This window comes from Scyliorhinus canicula, chromosome 4 (assembly GCF_902713615.1).
Source record: "Scyliorhinus canicula chromosome 4, sScyCan1.1, whole genome shotgun sequence".
NCBI lineage: Eukaryota > Metazoa > Chordata > Chondrichthyes > Carcharhiniformes > Scyliorhinidae > Scyliorhinus > Scyliorhinus canicula.
This window is the reverse complement of record NC_052149.1, coordinates 174,695,856-174,723,336: the sequence shown is the minus strand read 5'-3', so window position 1 is coordinate 174,723,336 and position 27,481 is coordinate 174,695,856. Positions and strand designations below refer to the sequence as shown.

Sequence of the window (27,481 nt, the reverse complement as noted above, 5' to 3'; positions counted from 1 at the left end):
TATAGATTATGAAAGAGCCAAATGGAAATATGTTAACAAAGACGACAAGAGAGCATGAGTTTTCCAAAGTTAAAATCTATTCCAATTTGAGACATTGCTGGGGTGGAGAATAATAATAATCTTTATTGTCACAATAAATAAATAAATAATCTTTATTGTCACAAGTAGGCTTACATTAACACTGCAATGAAGTTACTGTGAAAAGCCCCTAGTCGCCACATTCCGGCGCCTGTTCGGGTGCAGCTGGTACGGGAATTGAAGCCGCGCTGCTGGCCTTGTTCTGCATTACAAACAACTGTCTAGCCCACTGAGCTAAACCAGCCAAGTAGACTTACATTAATACTGCAATGAAGTTACTGTGAAAAATCTTTAGTTGCTACATTCCGGCGTCTGTTTGGGTACAGAGAGGGAGAATTCAGAATGTCCAAATTACCTAACAACACGTCTTTCGGGATTTATGGGAGGAAACGGAGCACTCGGACGAAACCACACAGACACGGGGAGAACGTGCAGACTCCACACAGACAGTGACCCAAGCCGGGAATCGAACCTGGGACCCTGGTGCTGTGAAGCAGCAGTGCTAACCACTGTGCTACCGTGCCGCAGATAGAAGCAGATAGAGATAGAGAATGACAGACAGGAATACAAATAAAAACCAATAACCGGACCGTTTGGGCAATAATGGTGACAAGTGATTCAGTGCTGTTGAGATCACTCAATAAATTAATCTGAAATTGCGAATTGTTTGATGATACTTAATGTGAAACAACCAATACGTCTTACATTTTAACAGAAGTATTTTTTCTTCAATTATTAGATAAAAGACAAAGATTATGATGATTCAGTAAAACTTTTCTGCATAATTGAAAAAAATGTTTCAGCGCTGAAGAAAAACACAGAAAATTATATAACAAATATGGAGGTAACTTAGTGCACTTTTGTTGTATCTTTGTCATTTTAATTTTCTTTTCTCGTTGTGACATTGTAAAAATTTTATGTATCTAGTTTACTTCCATTCTCTGTTACTATATGTATTGCATTTTGCTCTTTATTAATTCTATCATATTCATTCTTTCTTCCCTTTTATTTCATTGGTGGGTCTCAATCTATTTTATGGCTACTTTCCTATTTCAGTTTTTTTTTGGCAAAATTCATCTTTGGTTTTCTTTTGCTTTATCATTGTTGTTTTTTCATTTGATCATTTAGGGATGAAGATAAGCAAGTTAGAGGAACCCATTACACAACTGAGGAATTCAGACACTGCCTCAGCTCGAACAACATTGTATATAATTAAGTCCTGTTACTTGTGCAACTAATTTTATATCAGTCACCACCCTCCTGCCCCTTCCCCTTTGGTTGCCTGTGTCTCCAGCAGGTCGATGTGATGCATGCTTATATTTGCGTACTAGTCTGCTTCTCATTTTCAACCTCCACCACTAACTAGCAGCAATGTGAACAGGTGATCTAAATGTGCCCTGTCAGTACACTGCCTCTTCACCGGCAAGCCCTCAGTTGTGCTTCCTCTTGACGACACATAGAAGCTGGCTCCCTCATGGCCCCAGACTAGCGCTTTAGCGGACCCTGGAGGAGGTTTGGCTCCAGACATGCAGTGTGCAGAACAACTGGCATTTGGACACACCCTGGCACTCATCAACCAAATTCCTTGCTATGAGCCAAACGCTTTGCTGCCTTGTGCAGATTTTGGGAGAGTTCAAGGGGAAGAGGGTGAACTCTGACAGAAATTTCATTGGAGCCCAAAAGTAGACTGATGCCTAAATATGGCATATTTTCAGCAGCTCCTGCAGCCAAGCTAATGTCAAAGGTAAAGCTTTGCATTCCTTTGCAAAGTTCCTGGGGAGGTTGAGAGGGAACCCTGATATTTGGGTAGCCCAGGGTCTCCATAAATGTTTCCCAGAATTGCTCCCTGGAGAGGACACACCAGTGTCGCTGCAGAGCGTTAGTACATCACCGGAGACAGCAGTATTGAGTGATAAGCCCAATTCAATTGGCGGAGAGAATGAGTGGCTTGCGCTTAATCCGATGGTGGGAGGGACCATTGTGCCCCACTGGTCAGCCACCACCCACCTCAAGTAGGGCAGCACCTGACCAGTAAAGTTCTGACCTGTCACGTCCATCTGCTTCAATGGGTATTTGGAGATTAGAGTGTGTTCAACAAGTGGACGGAATCCATCGCAAACAAGAAAGAAGAGTTACAACACCAGGTTAAAGTCCAACAGGTTTGTTTCAAACATGAGCTTTCAGAGCGCAGCTCCTTCCTCACCTGAGGAAGGACTGAGCCATGCCTTGGACACCACCACCAACCCGAGACCTGAACGTCGTGCTTCAGACTTTCCACTGCTGTCACCATCCGAACAGTGTTGGCCTCATTGGCGGCGGCATCTTCAGTACCCTTGCCTTTGGGACTCCTCCAATCGGCAATGCAGTCCCCAAAATGTTGCTGATATCCCTCCTGAATCTCACGCCTGTCTTCTACATCAGCATTGGTATAACCTTGTCCAGAGGCTACATTTGAGTCCTGGGATCCAGCAGACTTCCGTCTGCTGACTCCATTACATGTTACTGCCTCAACTTAATGTGCATTAACAACTGTGTGGTGCTCAGCAGAATGTGCTTGTGAAGCTTGTCCACTAATATTGCCCACCAAGGTGTGTGTGTATCTGTTGGTGAAGGATGTGGATCCTAGCTCTGATGCTTCAATGGTGGACTCCTTGGAGCGCTCCTCCAAGGTGGTCTCTTGGCTGGTGTTGGGGAGACCCACTCCAGATGGCCTGGCCCCATCAGATGGAGATCCTGTAAGAAAATGGACTTGTGGTCAGTGAGAGGCAAGGATCATTTTTGTCTGACATGAACAACTCACTTGGGACAGTGGATTTTCACCTCTGCAACGCAGGCTAACCTCGCTGTCAATGACTGCTCTCTTGTAGGTCAACCCCGTGATCTCCAGGGCCCATTCCTCACAGGGGGTGAGGTCTCGGATCTCTGATACTCCACTCCGCCCCCCTGGGTCTTGGCCTTTTCTTTCTTATCATGGGCTATCTTCTGCGGGGACAAAGAGAGGGCATTGTGAGTCGCACACCTGATGGATCGGGGGTATCTATAGCAGATGGCATGTGTGGGCACCGCACCTGGACTTGAAGGGATTGTGGCTGGTGGGTGCCAGGGGGTTCTGAGGAGCAAGCACGATCGGATGTGGGGAGGGTGCGACATGTCAGCCAATGATTTGTGCCGTGGGTTTGGGAATTTGAGGGGTGGCAGGCAGAACTGATCCCAGGAAAGAGCTGGTAATTTATCCTTGCTGCTTGGTGGATGTCATTGGTTTTCTTCCGACATTGGACGCCAGTCCTCCTGGTTATGCTGCCCACACTGACAGCCGCTGCCACTGCCTCCCAGGCAGTATTGGTGACCCTGCTTCTGGTCCTCCGACCCCTTTGGGGGAACAGGATGCCCCGCCTCGCCTCACCAGCGTCCAGAAGTCGGCATCCCCAAAACGAGGAACAGGTCTACGCGCTACCATGCTTGTGTATTATCTGGAATGAGTGGTGAGGGAGCGCGTAAAAGCAGCTCCCCCTTGTTAGAGGCGAGAGTGAGGCACGAGTCTGGTGAATCAGATGACGAGACAGCCAGTAATGGTGAGACACTCGTGGGGGCTCATTTCCAGCACTAAGTGCCGTTATGGGCTGCAATCTCATCAAAGTGCCTGTCGAGAAACACCCCGTCAATCGTGCCCAAAATGACACTTTTTGTTAAACCATATAGAATCATAGAATGCCTGCAGTGCAGAAAGAGACCATTTGGCCCATCGAGACTGCACCCTACCCAGGCCTACTCCACTGCCATATCCTCATAACCCACCTAACCTACATATCCATGGTCACGAAGGGGCAATTTTAGCAGCAGTGCTAATCACTGTGCCATCGCGCCACCCTATTTTCTAAGTATTCTGTTACAATCTCCTTAATAATGGATTCTAGCACTTTCACTTTGACCAATGTTTGGCACAGCTTGTGGAGGAGTGATATCCTTGTTTAATTATCCTCTCTAATACATTGTAATAAACTGATTTTTCCTTATAGAGTTTCTTCAATGCCGGTGTGTTTATTTAAATAGGATTAAGAAGTTTGAAATGGATTAATTTTATAACCGATACTCTGAACAGCTGTGTGTGCTTGACAGTTTTGTGAGCAAATAACAGGGGCAATGGTTCTCAAAGGGAATGTTGAATGACTGTTTTTATTTTGGCACGAGACTCAATCCCCTGGTTTACAACTCCTCTGAGGTGCCGTGAACCACATCGCCTAACAAACAGGCCTGACTCCATCAACATTGCAGGGAAGGGGTTTGAAATGCCCACTCCCGCAATGGAGTCAGCAAGGGCGAGAGTGCTGCATGTGCGCTTGCTACCTGCACCCTTACCTCACGCGAGAAAAAATTTCCAGAGAAAGGAATGAAGCACGAATCCTAGAATCAGGTCTCATTCACCTTTTCTAAAGGCCTCTCGATTGGCCCGACTATGAAAATCCAGGCCTAGGTTAGTACCTTCTCTATCAACACATTCTAATGTGACTGGCTGGGCTACTCTTTCAGAGGGCCGGTGCAGACACGATTGGGCTGAATGGCCTCCTTCTGCACTGTAGGGATTCTATGAAAGTAAATTCAATCATGTTCATATATGTGGTAATTGTATTTCATTGTTAGTTATTTAGCCAGTTAAATGACATTGTATTGTGTATAAGATGATATCCAAGGACTGATAAATTACCATTTGAGTGCAATATTTACATTCATAAAGTTTAAATTAATCATTTAAATTCATTTAGAGTAGAAGGAAAAACTGTGACAACACAGGAACCTTCAAATGTAATCATGACAATGGCAAATTTCTGCAATCAGGTAATGTACTGACTCAGAAAGCATTGATCTTGCAGCAGGCTGTTGAGTTTAGTATTGAATGATTGATTATTTTTTAACTCATTGCACTGTTTTAACTTTCATTTTTGGTATCTCTCAATCAGATTTACCTTCACCTAATGTTAGAACTAGGACGTTAAAGCAAGAAATCTATTCTGTGCCTGTATCCCATTTCTGGAACCCAATGTTAAATTTAAGGTGTCAAGGTGAAGACATAGTTACTGCACAAATAATGGTTGCCCTCAGATATATTTAGCTTGTTTTGTAAAACTGATGATATATTTGCTAAGTAATGCCAATGTCTAAGAATCATGCATCCATTATACACTGACATACAGTTACATCTGGCACTGCTCCATCTTTTAATTGTCTTCTCTCTAATTTTGGCTCAGCGTTTTCAAATCTTAAGGCCCTACCATTATGTAACTGATTTGGTGGATGAACGTGCTAGCGTCTGCTATCAGAAGTTTAACGAGATATTCCACCAGCTGATAATTCCTGAATTTGTAAGTAAAGGCAATGTAACAACAGACAATCAATGGGGATAACGGTGTTTTTAAGTTGCAGGTGTTGTATTAAAATATTTTTGTTTCAAACAGAAAAGAAGACTGGAATCCATCGTTTATGAACCGTTATGTGCTCTCACAAGTTTGTTCAGTGGTCCGCAACAACTGGTTAGAAAGCATAATGATAAATTCTTAGATTATGAAAAAATTCAAGAGAAGGTAAAGCAAGAAGGTAATGCATCTTATGATGAAAAGGCTGCTATGGAGACTTACAAAGCATTGCATTCGCTATTACTCACCGAGCTCCCTAGCTTTAACAGAATTGTGCTACAGCTACAGGCACAGATTCTTCAAGCAGTTATCACTGTTCATCGTGACTTAGCCAACAATGTACTTCAACTGACCAGCCAGCATCCACAGGAGGTAAGACTTCATTTTGCATTATTAGTTGTATTGGAGGAATTAAATGGTGAATTAGGTAACAATATTGTATATTTCCTCTCTGGGATCTGGATTTAAATTCAGCCCAGATTTGTGGGAAATCTCAACTCCCCAATACCTGTTCAAAGGTAATTTTGTCTGACAGGGTTGCAAATAAGTGAAAATGCACCAGTCTCCCCCTTCAACTCCATTATATTCTAAAAATGTCCCTGTGTCCAGGGAAGCACCGTAGTTCCATGAATGTTTATAAATGTGTCATTCCATCACATTAACAGAGATGTTTTCAGAAGGACAAACAGGGAAAGCCAACCTCTTGCATTACACAACAGAGCCCTGTGCCACCGGCACCTGACTGAAAAGGGAATCTCTGAAGCGCAGGGATTTCTCCCTTAGTCAAAAAAAATCGACAACAGCAAAGTGCCTTTGCAAGTCTGAAGCCTCAAAAGGGTTTTGTAAAATTTTGATGCAGGTCACATTTGACTTGAGCATACAGCATAAATGGCTGATGCAAAATATGAAGTGAATAGTTTAATTCAGAAAAGGCATAAGGATACAAGACATAAGGATACATAGTGAAAAAGATCAAAGTCATACCGAGGCCAAGGTATTAGTGCAAAGAAGAGGAAAGCTTTTCATTGCACCTGGCAATTACCATATCTAGCTGTGTACTTTACAAGAACAATGAGCTACCTCTGAAAATCAGTACATTGGTGGAAAGGGAAGGCTGTTGCAGCCTGTAAAGATTTATATTTTACTTATAATTTCTTTTAAAAGTGCTGTCTTATTCCTGGAGTATAGATTTACTGGCGTGCCAGGCCCTCTAATGGCTCAACCAAATACCCATGTGAATACTGGCAGGCATTTAAAGTTAGAGCACATCAGACTGCGACCTTTCTGATCTGTATGGCTCTGTTACTCAATAATAAATTTGCTGAGCTGTCATAAGAAAAATTGAATTTATAGATCTGTTAAAATTATCCAGCCTGTCAAGATTATCTAGTCTGCCAGCAACACGAACCACAAAATGGTTGGCAACCTTAATTTTCAACAAAATAATATTTTAACAGGATAAAACTAGGCTTCAAATATATCACGTAAGCTATTGAAATAGCAATATAAAGACTGGCAGAAAAAGATAAATATTTAAAGGGACAGGAAGGGTTGAACTTTTATGGTCGAACTTGCTCTTTGGTTTTAGGATTTGAAATCTATACTAAACCACAGAGTAAGAAAACTCTTGTTCAGGGAATAACTTTATTGCCAAAATTTTACATTAGGAATTTAAAGTTACAGAACAATAAAGATGGGCAAAGGGGGTGGGGTTGCATTGTTAGTAAGGAATGAAGTTAAATCATGAATGAAGGAGTGTCATAGAATCAGAAGGCATAGCATCTCTGTGGGTAGAGTTGAGGAATCGCAAAGGTAAAAAGACCCTGATGGAAGTTATGTACAGGCTCCCTAGCAGTAGTCAAGATGTAGGGCAGAAAATAAATCAGGAGCTAGAGAAAGCATGTAAAAAAGGCAATATCGCAATACTCATAGGTGACTTCAATATACAGGTGGACTGGGAAAATCAGGTTGGGAGTGAATCCCAAGAAAATGAATTTATGGAATGTTTAAGAGATGGATTTTTGGAGCAGCTTGTGGTAGAGCCCACCAGGGAACAGGCAATTATGGATTTGGTGATGTGCAATGAGGCAGGCTTGATTAGGGATCTTAAGGTGAAGGAACCCTTAGGGAGCAGTGACCATGATCGAATTTACCCTGCAGTTTGAGAGGGAGGAGCTGGAGTCAGATGTAACAGTATTACAATTAAATAAGGTAACTACAAAGACATGAGGGAGGAGCTGGCCAGAGTTGATTGGAAAGGGAGACTAGCAGGGAAGACAGTGGAACAGCAATGGCAGGAGTTTTTGGGGGTTATTCAGGAGGCACAGCAGAAATTCATCCCAAGGAGGAGGAAACATGCTATGGGGTGGACAAGGTATCCATGGTTGATGAGGGAAGTGAGGACAGCATAAAAACAAAAGGAAAAGCATACAAAGTGGCAAAGATTAATGGGAAGCCAGAGGATTGGGACTCATTTAAAAGCGAGCAGAGGACAACTAAAAAAGCAGTAAGGGGAGAGAAGATGAAATATGAGTGCAAGTTAGCTAGTAATATAAACGAATGATCCCTGGAATTAAGAACTTGTCGTATGAGGAGCGGTTGAGGACTCTGTGTCTGTACTCGTTGGAGTTTAGAAGGATGAGGGGGGATCTTATTAAAACTTACAGGATACTGCGAGGCCTGGATAGAGTGGACGTGGAGAGGATGTTTCCACTTGTAGAAAAAACTAGAAGCAGGTGACACAATCTCAGACAATCCTTTAAAACAGAGATTCACCAGAGGGTGGTGAATCTGTGGAACTCTTTACCGCAGAAGGCTGTGGAGGCCAAATCACTGAGTGTCTTTAAGACAGAGATAGATAGGTTCTTGATTAATAATGGGATCAGGGGTCATGGGGACATGGCAGGAGAATGGGGATGAGAAAATATCAGCCATGATTGAATGGCGGAGCAGACCCGATGGGCCGAGTGGCCTAATTCTGCTCCTCTGTCTTATGCTTAACATTTACTGGTTGGGGCATGGCATGGTACTCTGGCCAGTAACTTCATCGGATTTGGGGGGTACCCCAAAGATGCACTGGGGAATCCCTCTCGGAACTTTCCAGGTAATCATTTGCATGACAATTGTCCAGAAGTACCAACTTCCCGTTGACCCAACTCCCCCCCCCCCCCCCCCCCCCCGATCTCCCCCACCTTCCCAATCCCCCCCACCTTCCCAATCCCCGCCATCCACCCTGACCTTCAGCCCCCAACAGTATTTGGCTTTTATTTCTATCCAAGCACCTGAATATCAGTGTCCCATATTCCTGCTCAATGATCATTCTTGTGCACTTGTTATTCCCATTGTATATTCTCGGTTTCATTGCCCGAAATCCTCACAAGGTGTTATCATCCACGTCCTTAGAGACAGCCACTGACTCAGGGCCAGACCCATTTGCTGAGGGCCTCTACAGCCCGGCAAGACTGCTCCCCTAATCTCCAAGAAGATGACTCTCAATGATGCTGCACCTCTGGTCAAAGGAACCATGGGGACCACGAACCGTCGCGAGCTTGTCACCCTGGTCGGGAGACACGTTTACCCAGAACCAGGTCTTTACTCCAGCACAACCCAAGGAAGAAGAGGGCATGCATACAGCTAAATTACATTGCTGCATCAAGAGTAACCCCCATCAAAATTACCGTCCGGGTTAATGGCCATCCAGTAGAGATGGAAATTGGCACAGAGGCTGTTGTTTTGGCTATAGGACAGCAAACATACCTGAAAGCCCACACTGGGACCCAACACCTGGACCCAAGGGACACCAAGCCACGATTGATGACATATACCGAAGAACCTCTGGCGTTGCTTGCTCAACAATGACTCTGGTTGCTTACGGATACCATTCCGTTCATTTGCCACTGATAGTGGTACAGGGGCCTATACCTAGTCTGTTGGGCTACGACTAGCTGCAGAGGTTCCACCTGGATTGACAGCAGGCTTTCAAACTTGGCACAAATGGGTTGTATGAGGTCCTGGGGAAATATGCGAATGTTCTGCAGGATGGCTTGGAGAAAATAAAGGGAACAATGGCCAAAATCGATGTGGACCCAGCCACCCAACCAAAGTATTTCAGGGCACTCCCAGTTCCCTATGCCCTGTTGTCGGATGTGGACGACGTGCTTAGCGAGCTTGAAAGTCTGGGGATTATTGGTTCTGTGCAGTTCACGGAGTGGGCAGCACCTGTAGTCCTGGTGATGAAGCCAGATAAAAGTGGCGACCATGGCCTCACGGTTGGGCAGGTACCAGATGCGACTAAGCCACAGGAGCGTAATAATAATAATTGCTTATTGTCACAAGTAGGCTTCAGTGAAGTTACTGTGAAAAGCCCCTAATCGCCACATTCCAGCGCCTGTTTGGGGAGGCCGCTACGGGGATTGAACCTGCGCTACTGCCTCGTTCTGCATTACAAGCTAACTGTTTAGCCCACTGTGCTAAACCAGCCCAGTGAACATAGCGGGGAGGATGGTATTCTCCTGTGGGTAGCCATGTTCTGGTCATGAGCTAAAGCACAAAGACCATGGGTGGTATTCTCCGTTGCCCAACACAAAAATCGGTAACGGTGATTGGGCGAAGAATGGCTCCCGATGCCAAAATCGCGGTAGGCGTGGTTTGTCGGTGATGCTCCGCCCCCTCCAAATCGGCATCATCGAGACATGCACCACGTGCAGTCGCAACTCTGTTGGAATGTCATTAGTGGGCCCACCAGCAATGCTCCGCCTCTGATGGGGCGAGTTCCCGATGGCATGGGCCATCTGTGGTCTCAGCGGTCATGAGCCTGACGAGGCGGCTGCTGAAGTAAAAAACTCATCACTATTCTTAGAATTACCCTAATACCAAAAGGGTCAATAAGACATTCTAAATGGTGAACAGGGATTCTCACTCCCTGACTTCTATGCAGACTTAGGTGGGTGCTATTTGGGTCAAATTATATTTTCAAGTTATCCCCCCGGTATAACTCATATCTTCACAGAAGAATTTTATCTACTTACCACTTAGTAGCATCGATCCTGGGTCCCACATTGCTAAGTAAAGTAGACTTTGTAATAACCACTGTTTCAGGTTAAAACTTTAAGTTATTTTATTATTATATTTTTTCTTTTAAAAGATGCAATCACTGTCTTTACAGTAAAGTAGAAAGATCTTGCTTCTGGATTCCCCTGGTTGGTTGAAAAGACCTTCAGGTCCACATTGACAATCTCTCTTCTTTAGCTTTTGGTCTTCCTCAGATGGATTCACTGTTCTGCTCGGTTGCTCTGTACTTCCCATGACTGAGCTATGAGAGCTGACTCTGCTGGCTGTCCCCTTTTTTAGGGATTATATATCCCTTCTAGCAGTTATTAAGTTTATCATAGATTATCATAGAATTTACAGTGCAGAAGGAGGCCATTTGGCCCATCGAGTCTGTACCGGCTCTTGGAAAGAGCACCCTACCCGAGGTCAACACCTCCACCCTATCCCCATAACCTAGTAACCCCACCCAACACGAAGGGCAATTTTGGACACTAAGGGCAATTTATCATGGCCAATCCACCTAACCTGCACATCTTTAGACTGTGGGAGGAAACCCACGCACACACGGGGAGGATGTGCAGACTCCGCACAGACAGTGACCCAGGCCAGAATCGAACCTGGGACCCTGGAGCTGTGAAGCAATTGTGCTATCCACAATGCTACCGTGCTGCCCCGTAAAGCAACTTTATTTATTCTTGATTGTACAAGATATCTTTAATCTGAATTGTTTCTAACATGACTATGCATTCATATTGAGCATGACTTCAGCTCATCAATCTCTGATTACATTGTTTCCTTTGTGATGTTCAAAAGTGCTTTGATCCCAGAGGGGTATTACATCTGGTTTCTGTCATTTCTAAAGTTGCTTTATTATCAAATAGTGCCCCCAGCTCAGAACTCTGACTCCGATTTGGGTCTAACATGTGTTCCCGTGGACACGTTGTCTCTAGCTTCCCATATTCACCTGGTGTTAGCAGAATTTCACACCTAAAAATTTGTCACCCAATGCAACTGAAATTCCTAGCCATTCTTTTCTAGCTGCTTACTAAAATGATTAACTTCAAAGAAGCTGCAAAATATTGCTTTTTTCCATATAACTAAAAGCTCAATTTGCTGTGACTTAAAAGACATACATCAGTTTTACAGCTTGAATAGTGACAAGCTGTTTTCTTAACACCTGTTTGATAAAGGCTATCTGCATTTCAAAATCTTCTTTTGCAGCTGCTGTTAACCCTTCATGGGATTTTTCCCTACATTCTCTCATGTAGCCTTAGGTCAGGTATTGCCTTAGGGCAGCATGGTGGCACAGTAGTTAGCATTGCTGCCTACGGCGCTGAGGACCCAGGTTCGAATCCCGGCCCTGGGTCACTGTCCGTGTGGAGTTTGCACATTCTCCCTGTGTCTGCTTGGGTTTCGTCCCCACAACCCAAAAGATGTGCAGGATAGGTGGATTGGCAACACTAAATTGCCCCTTAATTGGAAAAAATAATTGGGTACTCTAAATTTATAAAAATAAAGGTCAGGTATTGCCAGACTTCCATGTTTCAAATAACATATTTTCCCATTTTTCTTTTACACCCCGTCTTGGCATTTGAAACATAACTATATCTTTCGGTCAATTATCCCCCCATCCAATTGTACTGAATAACATATATCCCCGATCTTTGTCATTTATATATACAAGTCATGATTTTAAATTGTGCACCAAAATCTATTGTAAATTTATCCACACCTCAGACCAGTGTCGATAGACTCTTTTTTCGTTCTTTCCTCAAGTCCAAGCACCGTGAACCATAGCTATAGCTGCTCAGGAATGTAACACAATGGCTATATCCATGTGTTCCACTACCTCCAAAGCATTTTACTTCCTTGGGGTAGCAGCACCATAGAAGCTTCCTCATATCCCTTAGAAACAGTACACAACTCAGTCCATCAGTAACCAAAAAGGTTTTTTGTCCATCACTGGGTGTCTAGTGTCCCATTTTTCCGTCATTCAAATTGCTTTCCGTTTCTCATTGGAATGGTAAATTATGATATCATGTACTATCCACTGATTCCCTTGCTTCATTCATTTAAAAGGTTCAATCGATCCTGCTTCTATTCCTGACTTCCTCACATTAATGTCTTACATTGTCCTGAACCATGTACGTCTGCCAGCCCTGGTTTACATGAGATAATAACTTTCTGCCAAATTCCCTTTTGTTCGTTATCATTTCCCTTACCACATCAAGTGTATTTTTGCTGTTAGAACATTTGCAACGTAATAAGCCAACAGTAGTCACAAAACCACCCCCAGGACATCAGTAGGCACATTCAATACATTCAATTTTTGGGGTTACAACCCAATTGAATCCTCTTTCGTCACATCGAACCATCACTTTTTCTTCCAAATAAATTCTCCCTATTGTTAAATACACAGGTTAAAAAAAAGTAAGTCTTATCTTAACACATTACTCATTACCTAACCACACAAATAGTTTTTTTTTAATTGTTTTTATTAAAGCTTTTTTCAACCAGAATTTTTACATAACAGAAAAATAAACGAAAAAAAATTTAACAAAACTAGGTGGCTGTTATCATTATACAAAACTCAAATATACATTAAATAGAAAATTCCCCCCACCTGAACCCCCCTCCCCTTCCCTATCCGCCCCCCCCCACCCACCCCCCTACCAGTTGCTGCTGCTGCTGACATTTTACTGCTCCCCTAGAAAGTCAAGGAAAGGTTGCCACTGCCTGGAGAACCCCAGTAAGGACCCTCTCAAGGCAAACTTTATTCACTCCAGGCTGAGGAACCCAGCCGTCTCACTAACCCAGGTCTCCACCCTCGGGGGTTTCGAGTCCCTCCACATTAACAAGATCCGTCTCCAGGCTACCAGGGTGGCAAAGGCCAACACTTCGGCCTCTTTCGCTTCCTGCACTCCCGGATCCTCCGACACCCCAAAGATCGCTATTGTTGGACTCGGCTTCACCCGCATGTCCACAACCCTGGACATAGCCCTCACAAAGTCCTGCCAGAATCCTTTAAGCACCGGGCATGCCCAAAACATATGGACATGGTTCCCCAGACTCCCTGTACATCTCGCGCACCTGTCCTCCACCCCAAAGAACTTGCTCATTCTCGCCATCGTTCTGTGAACCCGGTGCACCACCTTAAACTGAATTAAACTGAGTCCGGCACATGATGCGGACAAATTCACCCTGCCCAGGGCAGCAGCCCACAGGCTCTAGCCCACAGGCTCTCATCTAGCATCTCGCCTAGCTCCTCTTCCCACTTGCCCTTCAACTCCTCCACTGAGGCTTCCTCCGCCTCCTGCAGCTCCTGGTATATGTCCGACACCTTCCCCTCTCCTACCCAGATGTAAGACACTATCCTGTCCTGTATCCTTCGAGGGGGTAGCCGCGGAAATGTCCCCACCTGTGTTTTGAGAAAGTCCCGGACCTGGAGGTATCTGAAAGCATTTTCCGGGGGCAGGTCGAACTTCTCCTCCAGCGCCTTCAAGCTAGGGAAAGTCCCATCTATAAACAGGTCTCCCATTCTTCTAATGCCTGCCCTATACCAGCCTTGGAACCCCCCTGTCTATCTTGCCCGGAGAAAATCTATGGTTGTTCTGTATCGGGGTCCAAACTGAGGGCCCCTCATCCTTCCTGTGCCTCCGCCACTGACCCCAGACCCTCAGTGGCGCCATCACCACCAGGCTTGTGGTGTATCGTGTTGGCGGGAACGGCAGCGGTGCCATTACTAGTGCCCCTAAGCTGGTGCCTTTGCATGATGCTGCCTCCAGCCGCCCTCACACCGTCCCCACCTCCATTACCCATTTCCTAATCATGGCCACATTAGCCACCCAATTGTAGCTACAGAAGTTCAGCAGTGCCAACCCCACCCCCCCCACCCCCATGATCAAGTTACTTGACTCCAAGTCTGGTATTTTACCCAACATGCGCCTCATGAATTCCGCATCATCCCAGTTCGGGGCATACATGTTCACCAACACTAACCAGGCCCCCTGTAGCTTGCCACTCACCATTATGTACCTGCCCCCTTTGTCCGCCACGATGCTCTCTGCCTCAAACGCCACCTGTTTACTAACCAGAATTGCCACCCCTCTGGTCTTTGAGTCTAGCCCCGAGTGGAACACCTGGCCCACCCATCCACTCCTTAACCTCATTTGGTCAGCAAGCTTTAAGTGCATCTCCTGCAGCATGGCCACATCCGCCTTCAACCCCTCTAAATGCGAGAACATGCGGGACCACTTGACCGGCCCGTTCAGGCCCCTCACATTCCATGTGATCAGCCTGGAAGGGGGTTTTGACCCCCCCCCCCGGCCGATTAGCCATCTCACTTTTTCAGCTAGCCACGTGCCCGCGCCCCCCGCCTCCTCCAGCCGGAGGCAACCCCAACCCAACTCTCCGTCTATCCCCAACAGTTGGCTCCCCTTCAGTCAGCAAAGCAGCATCCCTTCCCCTCCCCAGCCCCCCGCTCCCACCCCCCCTGCCAAGCACCCACTTAGCACTGATTCCCCCCCCCCCCATTGCGCTTCCGTAAGTCAGCTGACCCCGGCCGCTCCCGCCTCTATCTCCAACCTCACTTTTGTCTCCTCCTTCGGCCCCGAACCCCCCTCCCCCACAGGGTAAGAGGGAAAGTGCCGTCCGGATCCTTCCTGTGCATCGGACAACACAACCCGGGCGTTACCCCGCCCCCTGAAACAAAAACAGGAAAAGAAAAGCCAACAAACTTAAATTCTATGAACAAACTTACACCAGGCCAACACCCAGTTACACATCTCCACCAACGCGTTTCACCCATGTGCAGCTGCCCCTAGTTCAAGTCCAGCTTTTCGTGCTTAATGAATGTCCACGCCTCATCCGGCGTATCAAAATAATGGTGCCTGTCCTCGTAGGTTACCCAAGTCTCGCCGGATGCAGGAGCCCTAATTTCACCCCTTTGCTGTGGAGGACGCCTTAGCCCGGTTGAATCCCGCACACCTCCTCGCCAGTTCAGCTCCCAAGTCCTGGTATATGCGAATCTCGCCGTTCTCCCACTTACTACTCCGCTCCTTCTTTGCCCAACGCAGGACACGCTCCCTATCTGTAAAGCAGTGGAACGTTATCACCATCACCCTCGGTGATTCATTTGCCCTCGGTTTCCTCGCGAGGACTCTATGCGCCCCATCCAGTTTCACGGGCCGCGGGAAGGCCCCCGCGCCCATCAGCGTCCCCAGCATTGCAGTGACATACGTGCTCGCGTCAGCCCCCTCCACACCTTCAGGGAGGCCCAGGAACCACAGGTTGTGACTCCGAGACCTATATTCAAGGTCATCCAGTCTCTCCTGCCATCTCTTGTGTAGGGCTTCGTGGACCTCCACCCTGACCCTTCCTCTCCACTTCTTTGATCGCCTTCTCCTGTACCTTCTGAACCTCCACCATCTTTTCCATGGGGGCCAGCATCTCCGTCTTCAGCTCTGCGAAGTAGCTCCTCAGAAAGTCTTGCTGCTCTCTCGACCACTGGGCCCATGCTTCATGGTCCACGGCAGCCGCCATTTTGTCCTCCCGGACCCGCTTCGCTCTCTTCCCCGCAATCGCTCGTTTAACGGCCCCGCACCTGGTTCCCTCCATACAGCAGTGAGGGGAACCTCTCCAGTGTCCTTTCCCATGCCCAAGTGCCGATGCCGCCTCGTTTAAAGGCCTGAAACCCCAATTCCGGTGGGAGCTGCCGTGTATGCGACCTCGCCGGACATGGCCGCTACCAGAAGTCTCCACCACACAAATAGTTTGTCTGTTACAACTTTACATATTTTCAGCAGTTATCACAATTTCAACACTAAAAGCTAATGTACAATATCGACACATCCCTTCGTGGCTTTGGGACCAATAGTTATTACATACAAAATATGGCATGTTAACAACATCAATATTATTCGTGATGTTGCGTGCAGTTAAATCAAGAAAACACACTAAACTATCACTGTTATACTTTGTTTATTTATCCCATGTTTACCCCCTCTATTAAAACATTCACACAGTTTTAAAAAATCCTCACCCTTGGTGATTACTGATCAAGTTCTTGAACGGCATACATACCCCCATTATCATACATATATAAATCCTCGTACTGGTTCAACTTATACTATGGCTTGCCTTCTTTCTCAATCTCTATTTCACTCTGTCAGATTCTGTTCTGCTTTTGGCTAGAAGCTTATCAATTGTATCTGTAGACCTCACTCTTCTCTTTATCATGAGTTATGGTCCAACATCAACCAATCCTATCCTAATTGTTCTATTACTCAACTATCTGCCACCTATTTTAATTTAGTGTGCTTTAAACCTCCCTCTTACTAAAATAAACTATAAAATTCCAGCATTCTTTCCTTATCAATTGGACATATCTATGCCAAGCCATGTTAAGTCCCTTTCTCCTACATCTATAACAGTCTCTAACAATATACAAGACATTTCTTCCTTAATAACTATTACAGCTCTCCAATGCAATATTGTTTGCTGCATTGGTTACAAATTTCCCGCCGTGGCAGCAAGCTGCAAAAATTTTTAAACTATTGTCATTTAGCATGTGTGGGTTCCTCGTCAGTCGCTGCTGTCTGCCGAGACCCTTAATAACTCCACCGCGTAGTACATGCCCCGTGGAGACCGCAGATCATCCATCAGCTGATGTCCAGGACACATGTCCAGTTAGAGATGTGTGACTGAAGGTTTCACTGCTCAGTAATAATTTGATATTTTGATTTGTTTCTAACCTGTAAAGTTTTCCTCCAAGCTCTGTCATTTAATTCTCTCAAATATGTAGCCAATTGTATCATTTTTCATTCTTTCCGTTGAGTACTTTTATTGCAACATTTGCAACGTAAGTTTTGACATAATTTTAAAATTCCCAATTTCCAGAGCAGTGCAGCAACTATTACTCCTACTTGTGGTTTTGTTTTGCAACACATTTCCTATCTTAACTTGCCCTTTCTCGGGATCCCATTGAGTATCATTAGTTTTCCCTGAATACTGTCTAAAAATCTTTAATTTATCTGGTAAGTTTAGTACGTATCCCAGGCTGCTTATAAGTGCTCCCCATATTTTAACCCATCTAGCCCACTCCGAGTCCTAGCTTTTTCCCCTCCTTCTTCAAACTTGATCCTTATTTTTCTCTGGAGTGTAATCCTCTTTCTTCATCCAAACAAGTATGTCTGTATTATTTTTTCCATCTGAAAATCAAATGAACAGGTCAAGGGTGGAGAGGGCCCTATTCTTTAATTCGTATTTTCTATTTTTGTTTGGATACTCCAGAAGTGTCCTCTCCAGGACTTCCAGATTTCCTTTGCCATCATTTCTTTCCTTTTTCTTTTTTTAACTGGTTTGTTTTCCTTATCATTTATGTACATCATACAATTAAGGCCTGTTAAGCCTCCTCCTTCTGTCATTGCACCCCTGCGTGAGATTCGAAGAATCTTAACCTCCTCCTCTTTTGCTCGCTCAGTGATCCAATCTGGTCGAAACCTTATCCTGATACATTTCAGGTATTGTTACTGCTTTTACTTCAATTTCTTTATTTTTTATTATGACCGAATTTTTATGAAAGGTAAGTTCCGAACACGACATTTTAATTTCATCATCTGTCCTATCAATGCTGCTAACGGGTTTCAATTCACTGTCTTCCTACCAATTGGGTCATGTGTTTTAATTGTGATACAATTTATTTTGCTCCAGACACCATGCTTCTCTAATTCAACTGCATGTTTACCCAGATTCTGAACTATCTTGTCTTTACATTTTACAGCTTTACTGATTACTTTTCCTGCAGTTTTAGTTGGTAGCTTCACCCAAACTTCCTCTGGGTTATCAATTGGTTTTAATATCTAAATTTTTCCTGCATCTATTTTTATTAAATCTTTCCCTGCCATCAGATTCTCATTTCCTGATACTGCAAGTAATTCTCCTAATCTAACTTTTGGTTCAATATCTTTATTCCCCCTAAAGCTCCTTCTACCATGTATTTAACATTCTAAACATAATTTTTCCTGTGAGTGACTTTTTTGGGCACTAGGACCCTGGTGGAGCTGTGCCGTGTCAATTTCAACACATTAGTTTCAAAGTAATTTCCTGATACAGCTCTGACTGCTCCCGAGTTAACTTCTTTCTGTGTTTATTCTAAGACCAATTTAGTTCTGAACATACTGATTTACTACCTCATAATACTGATCACATTTCTACCTGCCATTTATAACTTCTAATTGATGTGAAACTCGGTTTTGCAAAATACAACATTTAAAAAACTACAAACACCAAAGGAAATTCACAAGTCCTTATTAAACATACACACACTCATTCATCCACTCAGATCTTGGGTCTCTACACTGTAGGGCTTCACAAATCCTTATTAAACACACACACACATTGATCCACTGAGATCTTGGACCTCCATTCTGTAGGGTTTTAGGTACTCTTAACAAAAATTGAGACCTCTCCATTCTGATAAGTCTCTCTTATCTAGGAGTTTTTTGGGTGAAATAGCCCCTTTTCCGTCGTTCCGGGGGTATTTCTCGCGGCACCGATGCTGGCCCCTCACCGGTAGCAGAACCAATGCGGGTTTTGCGCTGATTTTTCCGTCATGAAACACCATGGATCCTCTGTTGGCATAGGCACTTAGACGCAGGAACGGAAAACCCAGCCCATAGTGCAGGACCTGCATAATGGACAATGGGAAGTGTCCAAAATGAAGATGCTTGCCAGAAGTTACGTGTGGTGGCCAAGACTTGATGGTGACGTCGAGAGGTTGGTGCAGCAGTTCACAGCATGCCAGGAGCATCAAAAGGGCCTGCCAGCATCATCTCTTCCCCATTTGGAGTGCCCAGGCCGGTCCTGGGAGCAGCTACACACCATCTTTGCCGGATCTTTTTTAAGGCCAATTTTCCTGCTGCTCATTGACACCCGCGTAAAATGGTTGGATGTTTATTGGATGCCCTCCGCCACTTCACGGACTACCATTGAGAAGCTACACCAATCATTTAGTGTCCATGGCATCCTGGAGGTGCTCGTTACTGATAACGGCACGCCTTTTACCAGCGAGGAATTGTTGCACTTCATGCGGACGAATGGTGTAAAAATACATTTGGACCACCCTCGTAACATCCAACATCAAATGGCCTAGCTGAGCGGGCGGTACAGATCATTAAGAGGGGCATAAAGAAACAAGCCACAGAGTCCATGGAGACAAATTGGCGCGGTTCCTGTTTAGCTATCAGACCACACCGTGTATAGGGTAGCACCAGCAGAATTGCTGATGGGCCGAAGACTAAGGACGCACCTTAGCCTGATGTTTCTAATATTGGCAGGAAGGTGGAGAGAAAACAGGATCTCCAGAAAAAGTACCATCACCAACGGAAGCAGGACAGAGGATTCAAACCAAGGATACTGTAAACGTCCGGAATTTCAGAGACGATGCCCGGTGGGTATCAGCGCCCACAGTGGAGAAGACCAGACCGGTTTCTTATATGGTAAAAACCAAGGTGCAGACAGTACAAAACACGTGGACCACCTTAAAGTCAGGGGGATCCCGCATCAGGACTGGCCCCGCCAGATTAGTTAGCTCTTCGCCCCTTTTGTCCATCATTCAGGGGCCAAGGAACAACATTCCCCAAGTGCCAGGACGCCGACATGGAAGATTCTGGGTCAGACATGGAGACAGAGCATCCATAGTCTCAGATGACAGTTTGACCAGGGAGCGACCGCCAACAACACCTCCCAGATGGTCAGCGCGGAAGCAATTCTCCACAACATGATAACACATTCCCTGACCCCGGCCCTACAACCACTGGAAACACAGCCACAGGCGAAGTGACGAAGGAAACCTCCTCCACCCTCCATTTCAGAGGGACTTGCCAATTTCAGGGATGGGGAGGGGAGAGGGATGTAATAACCCTCATAAGACCCACTGCAATGACCCAATTGATCTCCCCATGGGGCTTCTGGAATACGAGCACCCCGCAGAGGAGCGGAAGCCTAACATCTGGGGCTCGTTGAACCGGGCATTAAAAGACGCCAAGGATTGGAACCAGCACTTCGGTTGGTCCCAGATGAGACTGATGTACTTCCCACCACGTTGTGGCCTTGTTTTGGGGGCACGGTGGCACAGTGGCTAACACTGCTGCCCCACAGCTCCAGGGACCTGGGTTCAGTTCTGACCTCAGATGACTGTGTGGAGTTTGCACTTTCTCTCCATGTCTGCGTGGGTTTCCTCCGGATGCTCGACCCACAGTCCAAAGATGTGCAGGTTAGCCAGATTGGCCATGCTAAATTGCCCCTTAGTGTCCAAAAGGTTAGGTCGGGTTACTGGGTTTACGGGGGTAGGCTAGAGGAGTGGACTTAAGTAAGGTGCTCTTTCGAAGGGCCAGTGCAGACTCGATGGGCCGAATAGCCTCCTTCTGCACTATAAATTCTACGATTCTATGATTAAAATAGAATGAAACTTCACAGCCAACAAAGCTAAGTTAGTGGGGGATTGATTCTGTTAAGTTGCACTGTCTCCAATGCAATTCCCTTGAAATTGGCCAAACCAGTGCAAAAGATTGTGGAATGTCAAGTGCAAGTTGTGTTTGGCACAAATAGAGTAGCTGCAATACTTCGCATAGTTTAAAACACATTACCCCGGACTCGGCTGTAAAGTGTCAGAGAAGCAACCACTCAGAAATGATGACTGTAGAAAAGTTTCAATTTATTCTCCTTGCTATTTACACATCCTACTCCACGAAGGGTCTTCTACACCTGGGCCGGGGTATTTATGTCACATAGCCCAGAACCCCCGCCCTTATCTGTCTGGGTAAATCATACTCCGGTGAGGCCACAGGGACTCTGATGTTGCAGATCCCTGGGCCTCCTGTCAGGTTATAACATCGGCCTCACTCACAAAACAGGCCATGTCTCAGGTCAAATTAACTACCTTAACAGGTTTCAGCTAATTACACTTGTTCATGTGCCACATTGGAGTCTTTTAAAAATCAACTGATTCTTTTAGGTGCAGGGGCAGTAATAGGCCCATTTTAAGTGTCAACTAATATTTAGTTTACTCATAAAATGACTACTAAACACAAATGAAATTTGTAAAAGATTCACCCGCAAAGTGGTGAACTGAACACGTTTACTAAAATTGCTTTTTTTTTCTACTAACCTATTTCCAGCTGTATAAATAAAACTACAACAGGTTCCCATTCTTAAATAGATTTTGAATAAATGCAATTTAATGCAAGAAAAAAGTTATATTAACAAACACTGCCTGATTTCACTGGCTCATGGATGAACTTACAGTTGTGATTGTGAAAATGAATTTGAGTGGATACTTGAACTACAAGATCACTTTGGAAAACTAATTTTGAGCACAATTTCCACCTGGATTGCAGATTGTGCCACATGTTGAAACTCTCTAAGTTATAGTAACTTTACTCAATGTTCGTGAAAGGTTTTTACTGAAAACTGTCTATGTGTGACCATTTCTTTGTCTGATGTATTGTTGCTCTAAATAGCTAAACTTTATATGCTGGTACTTAGAGCCTGGAAAGACACAACCATGTAGGTTAGAGGTGGGCAGGTTACTTGGGCCTCAGATCATCTTATGGATGCAATTGAAACATTGATTACTCCTGCTGCAATGCTAAACATTTTGATAAAAGCAAATCATTGCTGCATAATAAATGTTTTGTTGCTGATTATACAAAGTCAATGGTCACTTGCTTGTTTATTAAAAGTAGTTGCATTGACACTTACAATGTAGTGAACTAACATATTTGTCCAGCTTCAATACTGAGAACCTCACGCTCAATGGCTCATCGTATAGCATGAGGATCCAATACCACTGAAAAGTACCAATGCTATTCAACTATAAAGTTTGAGATTTGCTGATGCTCACTTGAGTGAATTACAATTTTCAGTTTTCAAGCTCCTTCATCTTGACATGATTAATGTTGTATTATTGTACACAATAATAGCTATAAGAGACCAGTTTTTTAAAACTTTTTTGTCTTAGTTTCTCCTTCATCATAAAGAAAACTTTTGGCAACAAACAGAAGAAACATTGCAGCAGTCATATGTACAACTGGAAAGCATCCGCCAAATATTTGAATCAATTCTCGAACAAACCATAGAACAGGTACGCTATCCGTAGAGCAGGTTGAAAGTAAACAAAAGTTTTCTTTTAGAGAATTCCTTCTCCCTGCCCCTACCCAATGTAGTGGCTGTATAGAAACTTCATTATGCAGATAGAAAAATAAATAACAATTATGAACAAAATGTTAATTTGAAATAAGAAGATTCATCCTGATGAAACTGTAAAACGTTACAATTGGTTTGTAAACAACATCATGTGCATTTTTAGAAACATTGTTCATATTGGAGTCACTGTTGCATTATTGAGATGATGAAGTGAAGTGATACCCATTTTGGCATGAAATGGTTGAAAATCACTCCATCAACTTGAGATGAATCCCACTAACGATGTCTGATTGCCAGTATTATAGCTTTTCTGCTCGCTATTTCGTTAATCGCCCAAAGATAATGGCAGAGTGTTTGTTGCGAGTAGCTGCAATAAACCACCAACTTGAAATTCAATTACTGGAGCCTAAAATCGAGGCGGGGAGGGAATAATAATTCAATGTAATTTTTTTACTATCAATTACACAGATTTTTCCAGTGTGTTAACTCCTGTGCTGCAAAAAGATCAGTTAAAAAATATAAGGGTTAATTTTAACTCGCCTCAACTTTTAAAGAATGTTTTCCAATTAAGGGGCAATTTAGCATGGCCAATTCATCTACCCTGCACATCTCTGGGTTGTGGGGGGTGAGACCCATGCAGACACGGGGAGAATGGGCAAACTCCACCGACCCGGGGCCTGGACCGAATCTGGATCCTCGGCGCCAAGATGCAGCAGTGCTAACCACTGCGCCACCGTGCCACCCCTTTAACTTGCTTAACCTCGTGGAAATTGAGCAGTAGAGTTAAACTCATAGCAGTGGATGTAGCTCCTCATACGGACAGTCCATGCACTAAAACCTGGAGGATCTGCAGAGAGAATAGGTAAGCGTTGAAATTATTTTTGAAGAGTCCAACAGAGCAGCAGAGCTCCTCTGGGCTGATCGAGAATAATGAGGGCAATGGCCCAGAGTTGGTGAGCTGCATCATAACATCCTTTGGAAGCATACACCTTGCAGCAGGTAGGTTAATGAGATGCAGCTCAAAAATGGGTCAAGCTTCCTGCTGCAGCTCTCAGACAGCTAGTTGCATGTTCTATCAACTCGTTGCTCTGCAGTTAAAAATTCACACAAGGAACAAGTCGTTATCCAGTGGGTTTTACTTTTCAGTTGACTTTCAATATCTTCCTTTTCAGCCTTATAATGAAGACAAAATGGAAATTCTTCTGCAGAAACACAGCCCAGACAAAATTTATCAAGTTACCAGTAATATTTCTGGAAACAAAGACCTTGACTTGACTCTTGAAAGAGGTGATCTTGTGGCACTTATTCAGGCTGCAGATACAAAAGGAAATACAAGTAGATGGCTCGTGGATTCAGGAGGTAACAATTTTACTGTCATGTGTATGATATAAATTGTAGTCGTAGAGGTATATTCTAGTTTTGACTGTATTTCTCTTTCCTCTCCCACCCGATTTCCTGAATAATCACTATTTGTACTTCAGATAAATCAGTTTGTAACAGGATAGATTCCGATGGTGGGGCATATCCACATGGCCATTTTCCAAAATAGCAGTCAATGGGAGTCAGGGGGGAAAAGCTCCCGCTTGTTGGAGTCGTACAAAGGAAGGTGGCTGTGGTGGTTGGAGGTCAATCATCTCAGTTCCAGGACATCACTGCAGGAGTTCCTCAGGGTGGTGCTGTAGGCCCAAGCATCTTCAACTTCTTCATCAGTGACGTTCCTTCCATCATAAGGTCAGCGGTTGGAATGTTCGCTGATGACTGCACGATGGTCAGCGCCATACATGTGTAGAAGTCAATATTTTTCCCGCTTCTGGACTGTGGTAGAAAGATTCAACAATTTGATTTAACATCAAAGATTTAACAGTCATATTTCCTCTTGCAAATGTTCCCATTGACCAGTTTTCCCATCATGCCATTATTTACTTCGTATAACATCAGATGGGGGATGGGAACCGATGCAGGAAGTTGGAAGGTAGTAAAACAGGGACAGAAGCAAAAGGAAGTAAGGGGAAAAGTGCAAGGCAGAGAAGACATAGTCAAAAATCAAAAAGGGCGACAGTACAAGGTACAGTGACTGAGGGGAGCTCGGTGAATAGGCCCAGTAATACTAAAAGGAATAACAGATGTTAAGATTCAAAACAGAGGTAAAAAAAACAACATAAGTGTACTTTACCTGAATGCTCGTAGTATTCGGAATAAAGTAAATGAGTTGATGGCACAAATCATCGTAAATGACTATGATTTAGTGGCCATTACTGAAACATGGTTAAAGGATGGTCACGACTGGGAGTTAAATATCCGAGGGTATCAAACTATTCGGAAGGACAGAGTGGATGGTAAGGGAGGTGGTGTTGCTCTGTTATTTAAGGATGACATCCGGGCAATAGTAAGGGATGACATCGGTGCTATGGAGGATAAGGTTGAATCCATTTGGGTGGAAATGAGGAATAGTAAGGCGAAAAAGTCACTGATAGGAGTAGTCTATCGGCCACCAAATAGTAACGTTATGGTGGGGCAGGCAATAAACAAAGAAATAACTGATGCATGTAGAAATGGTACAGCAGTTATCATGGGGGATTTTAATCTACATGTCGATTGGTTTAACCAGGTCGGTCAAGGCAACCTTGAGGAGGAGTTTATAGAATGTATCCACAATAGTTTCCTAGAACAGTATGTAATGGAACCTACGAGGGAACAAGCGGTCCTAGATCTTGTCCTGTGTAATGAGACAGGATTGATTCATGATCTCATAGTTAGGGATCCTCTCGGAAGGAACGATCACAATATGGTGGAATTTAAAATACAGATGGAGGGTGAGAAAGTAAAATCAAATACTAGTGTTTTGTGTTTAAACAAAGGCGATTACAATGGGATGAGAGAAGAACTAGCTAAGGTAGACTGGTAGCAAAGGCTTTATGGTGGAACAGTTGAGGAACAGTGGAGAACCATTCAAGCGATTTTTCACAGTGCTCAGCAAAGGTTTATACCAACAAAAAGGGAGGACCGTAGAAAGAGGGAAAATCGACCGTGGATAGCTAAGGAAATAAGGGAGAGTATCAAATTGAAGGAAAAAGCATATAAAGTGGCAAAGATTGCTGGGAGACTAGAGGACTGGGAAATCTTTAGGGGGCAACAGAAAGCTACTAAAAAAGCTATAAAGAAGAGCAAGACAGAGTATGAGAGTAAACTTGCTCAGAATATAAAAACAGATAGTAAAAGTTTTTACAAATATATAAAACAAAAAAGAGTGGCTAAGGTAAATATTGGTCCTTTAGAGGATGAGAAGGGAGTTTTAATAATGGGAAATGAGGAAATGGCTGAGGAACTGAACAGATTTTTTGTGTCGGTCTTCACAGTGGAAGACACAAATAACATGCCAGCGACTGATAGAAATGAGGCTATGACAGGTGAGGACCTTGAGAGGATTGTTATCACTAAGGAGGTAGTGATGGGCAAGCTAATGGGGCTAAAGGTAGACAAGTCTCCTGGCCCTGATGGAATGCATCCCAGAGTGCTAAAAGAGATGGCTAGGGAAATTGCAGATGCACTAATGATGATTTACCAAAATTCACTAGACTCTGTGGTGGATTGGAAATTAGCAAACGTGACACCACTGTTTAAAAAAGGAGGTAGGCAGAGAGCAGGAAATTATAGCCAGTGAGCTTAACTTCGGTAGTAGGGAAGGTGCTGGAATCTATCATCAAGGAAGAAATAGCGAGGCATCTGGATAGAAATTGTCCCATTGGGCAGACGCAGCATGGGTTCATAAAGGGCAGGTCATGCCTAACTAATTTAGTGGAATTTTTTGAGGACATTACCAGTGCAGTAGATAACGGGGAGCCAATGGATGTGGTATATCTGGATTTCCAGAAAGCCTTTGACAAGGAGCCACACAAAAGGTTGCTTCATAAGATAAAGATGCATGGCATTAAGGGTAAAGTAGTAGCATGGATAGAGGATTGGTTAATTAATAGAAAGCAAAGAGTGGGGATTAATGGGTGTTTCTCTGGTTGGCAATCAGTAGCTAGTGGTGTCCCTCAGGGATCCGTGTTGGCCCACAATTGTTCATAATTTACATAGATGATTTAGAGTTGGGGACCAAGGGCAATGTGTCCAAGTTTGCAGATGACACTAAGATGAGTGGTAAAGCGAAAAGTGCAGAGGATACTGGAAGTCTGCAGAGGGATTTGGATAGGTTAAGTGAATGGGGTAGGGTCTGGCAGATGGAATACAATGTTGACAAATGTGAGGTTATCCATTTTGGTAGGAATAACAGAAAACGGGATTATTATTTAAACGATAAAATCATGCCGCTGTGCAGAGAGACCTGGGTGTGCTAGTGCATGAGTCACAGAAGGTTGGTTTACAAGTGCAACAGGTGATTAAGACAGCAAATGGAATTTTGTCCTTCATTGCTAGAGGGATGGAGTTTAAGACTAGGGAGGTTATGTTGCAATTGTATAAGGTGTTAGTGAGGCCACACCTGGAGTATTGTGTTCAGTTTTGGTCTCCTTACTTGAGAAAGGACATACTGGCACTGGAGGGTGTGCAGAGGAGATTCACTAGGTTAATCCCAGAGCTGAAGGGGTTGGATTATGAGGAGAGGTTGAGTAGACTGGGACTGTACTCGTTGGAATTTAGAAGGATGAGGGGGGATCTTATAGAAACATTTAAAATTATGAAGGGAATAGATAGGATAGATGCGGGCAGGTTGTTTCCACTGGCGGGTGAAAGCAGAACTA

At 44.3% G+C, this 27,481-nt stretch overlaps 1 protein-coding gene across 1 annotated transcript in view; it reads left to right on the top strand.

Moving 5' to 3' along the window:
• The window catches only part of arhgef37 (Rho guanine nucleotide exchange factor (GEF) 37), a 140,801-nt gene that overhangs the window by 81,932 nt on the left and 31,388 nt on the right, over window positions 1-27,481 (top strand). The window contains 5 exon segments of the mRNA XM_038795576.1: window positions 818-922; window positions 5,322-5,435; window positions 5,529-5,858; window positions 22,555-22,677; window positions 23,912-24,098. Of these exon segments, the coding sequence (XP_038651504.1) occupies window positions 818-922; window positions 5,322-5,435; window positions 5,529-5,858; window positions 22,555-22,677; window positions 23,912-24,098 (859 nt within the window).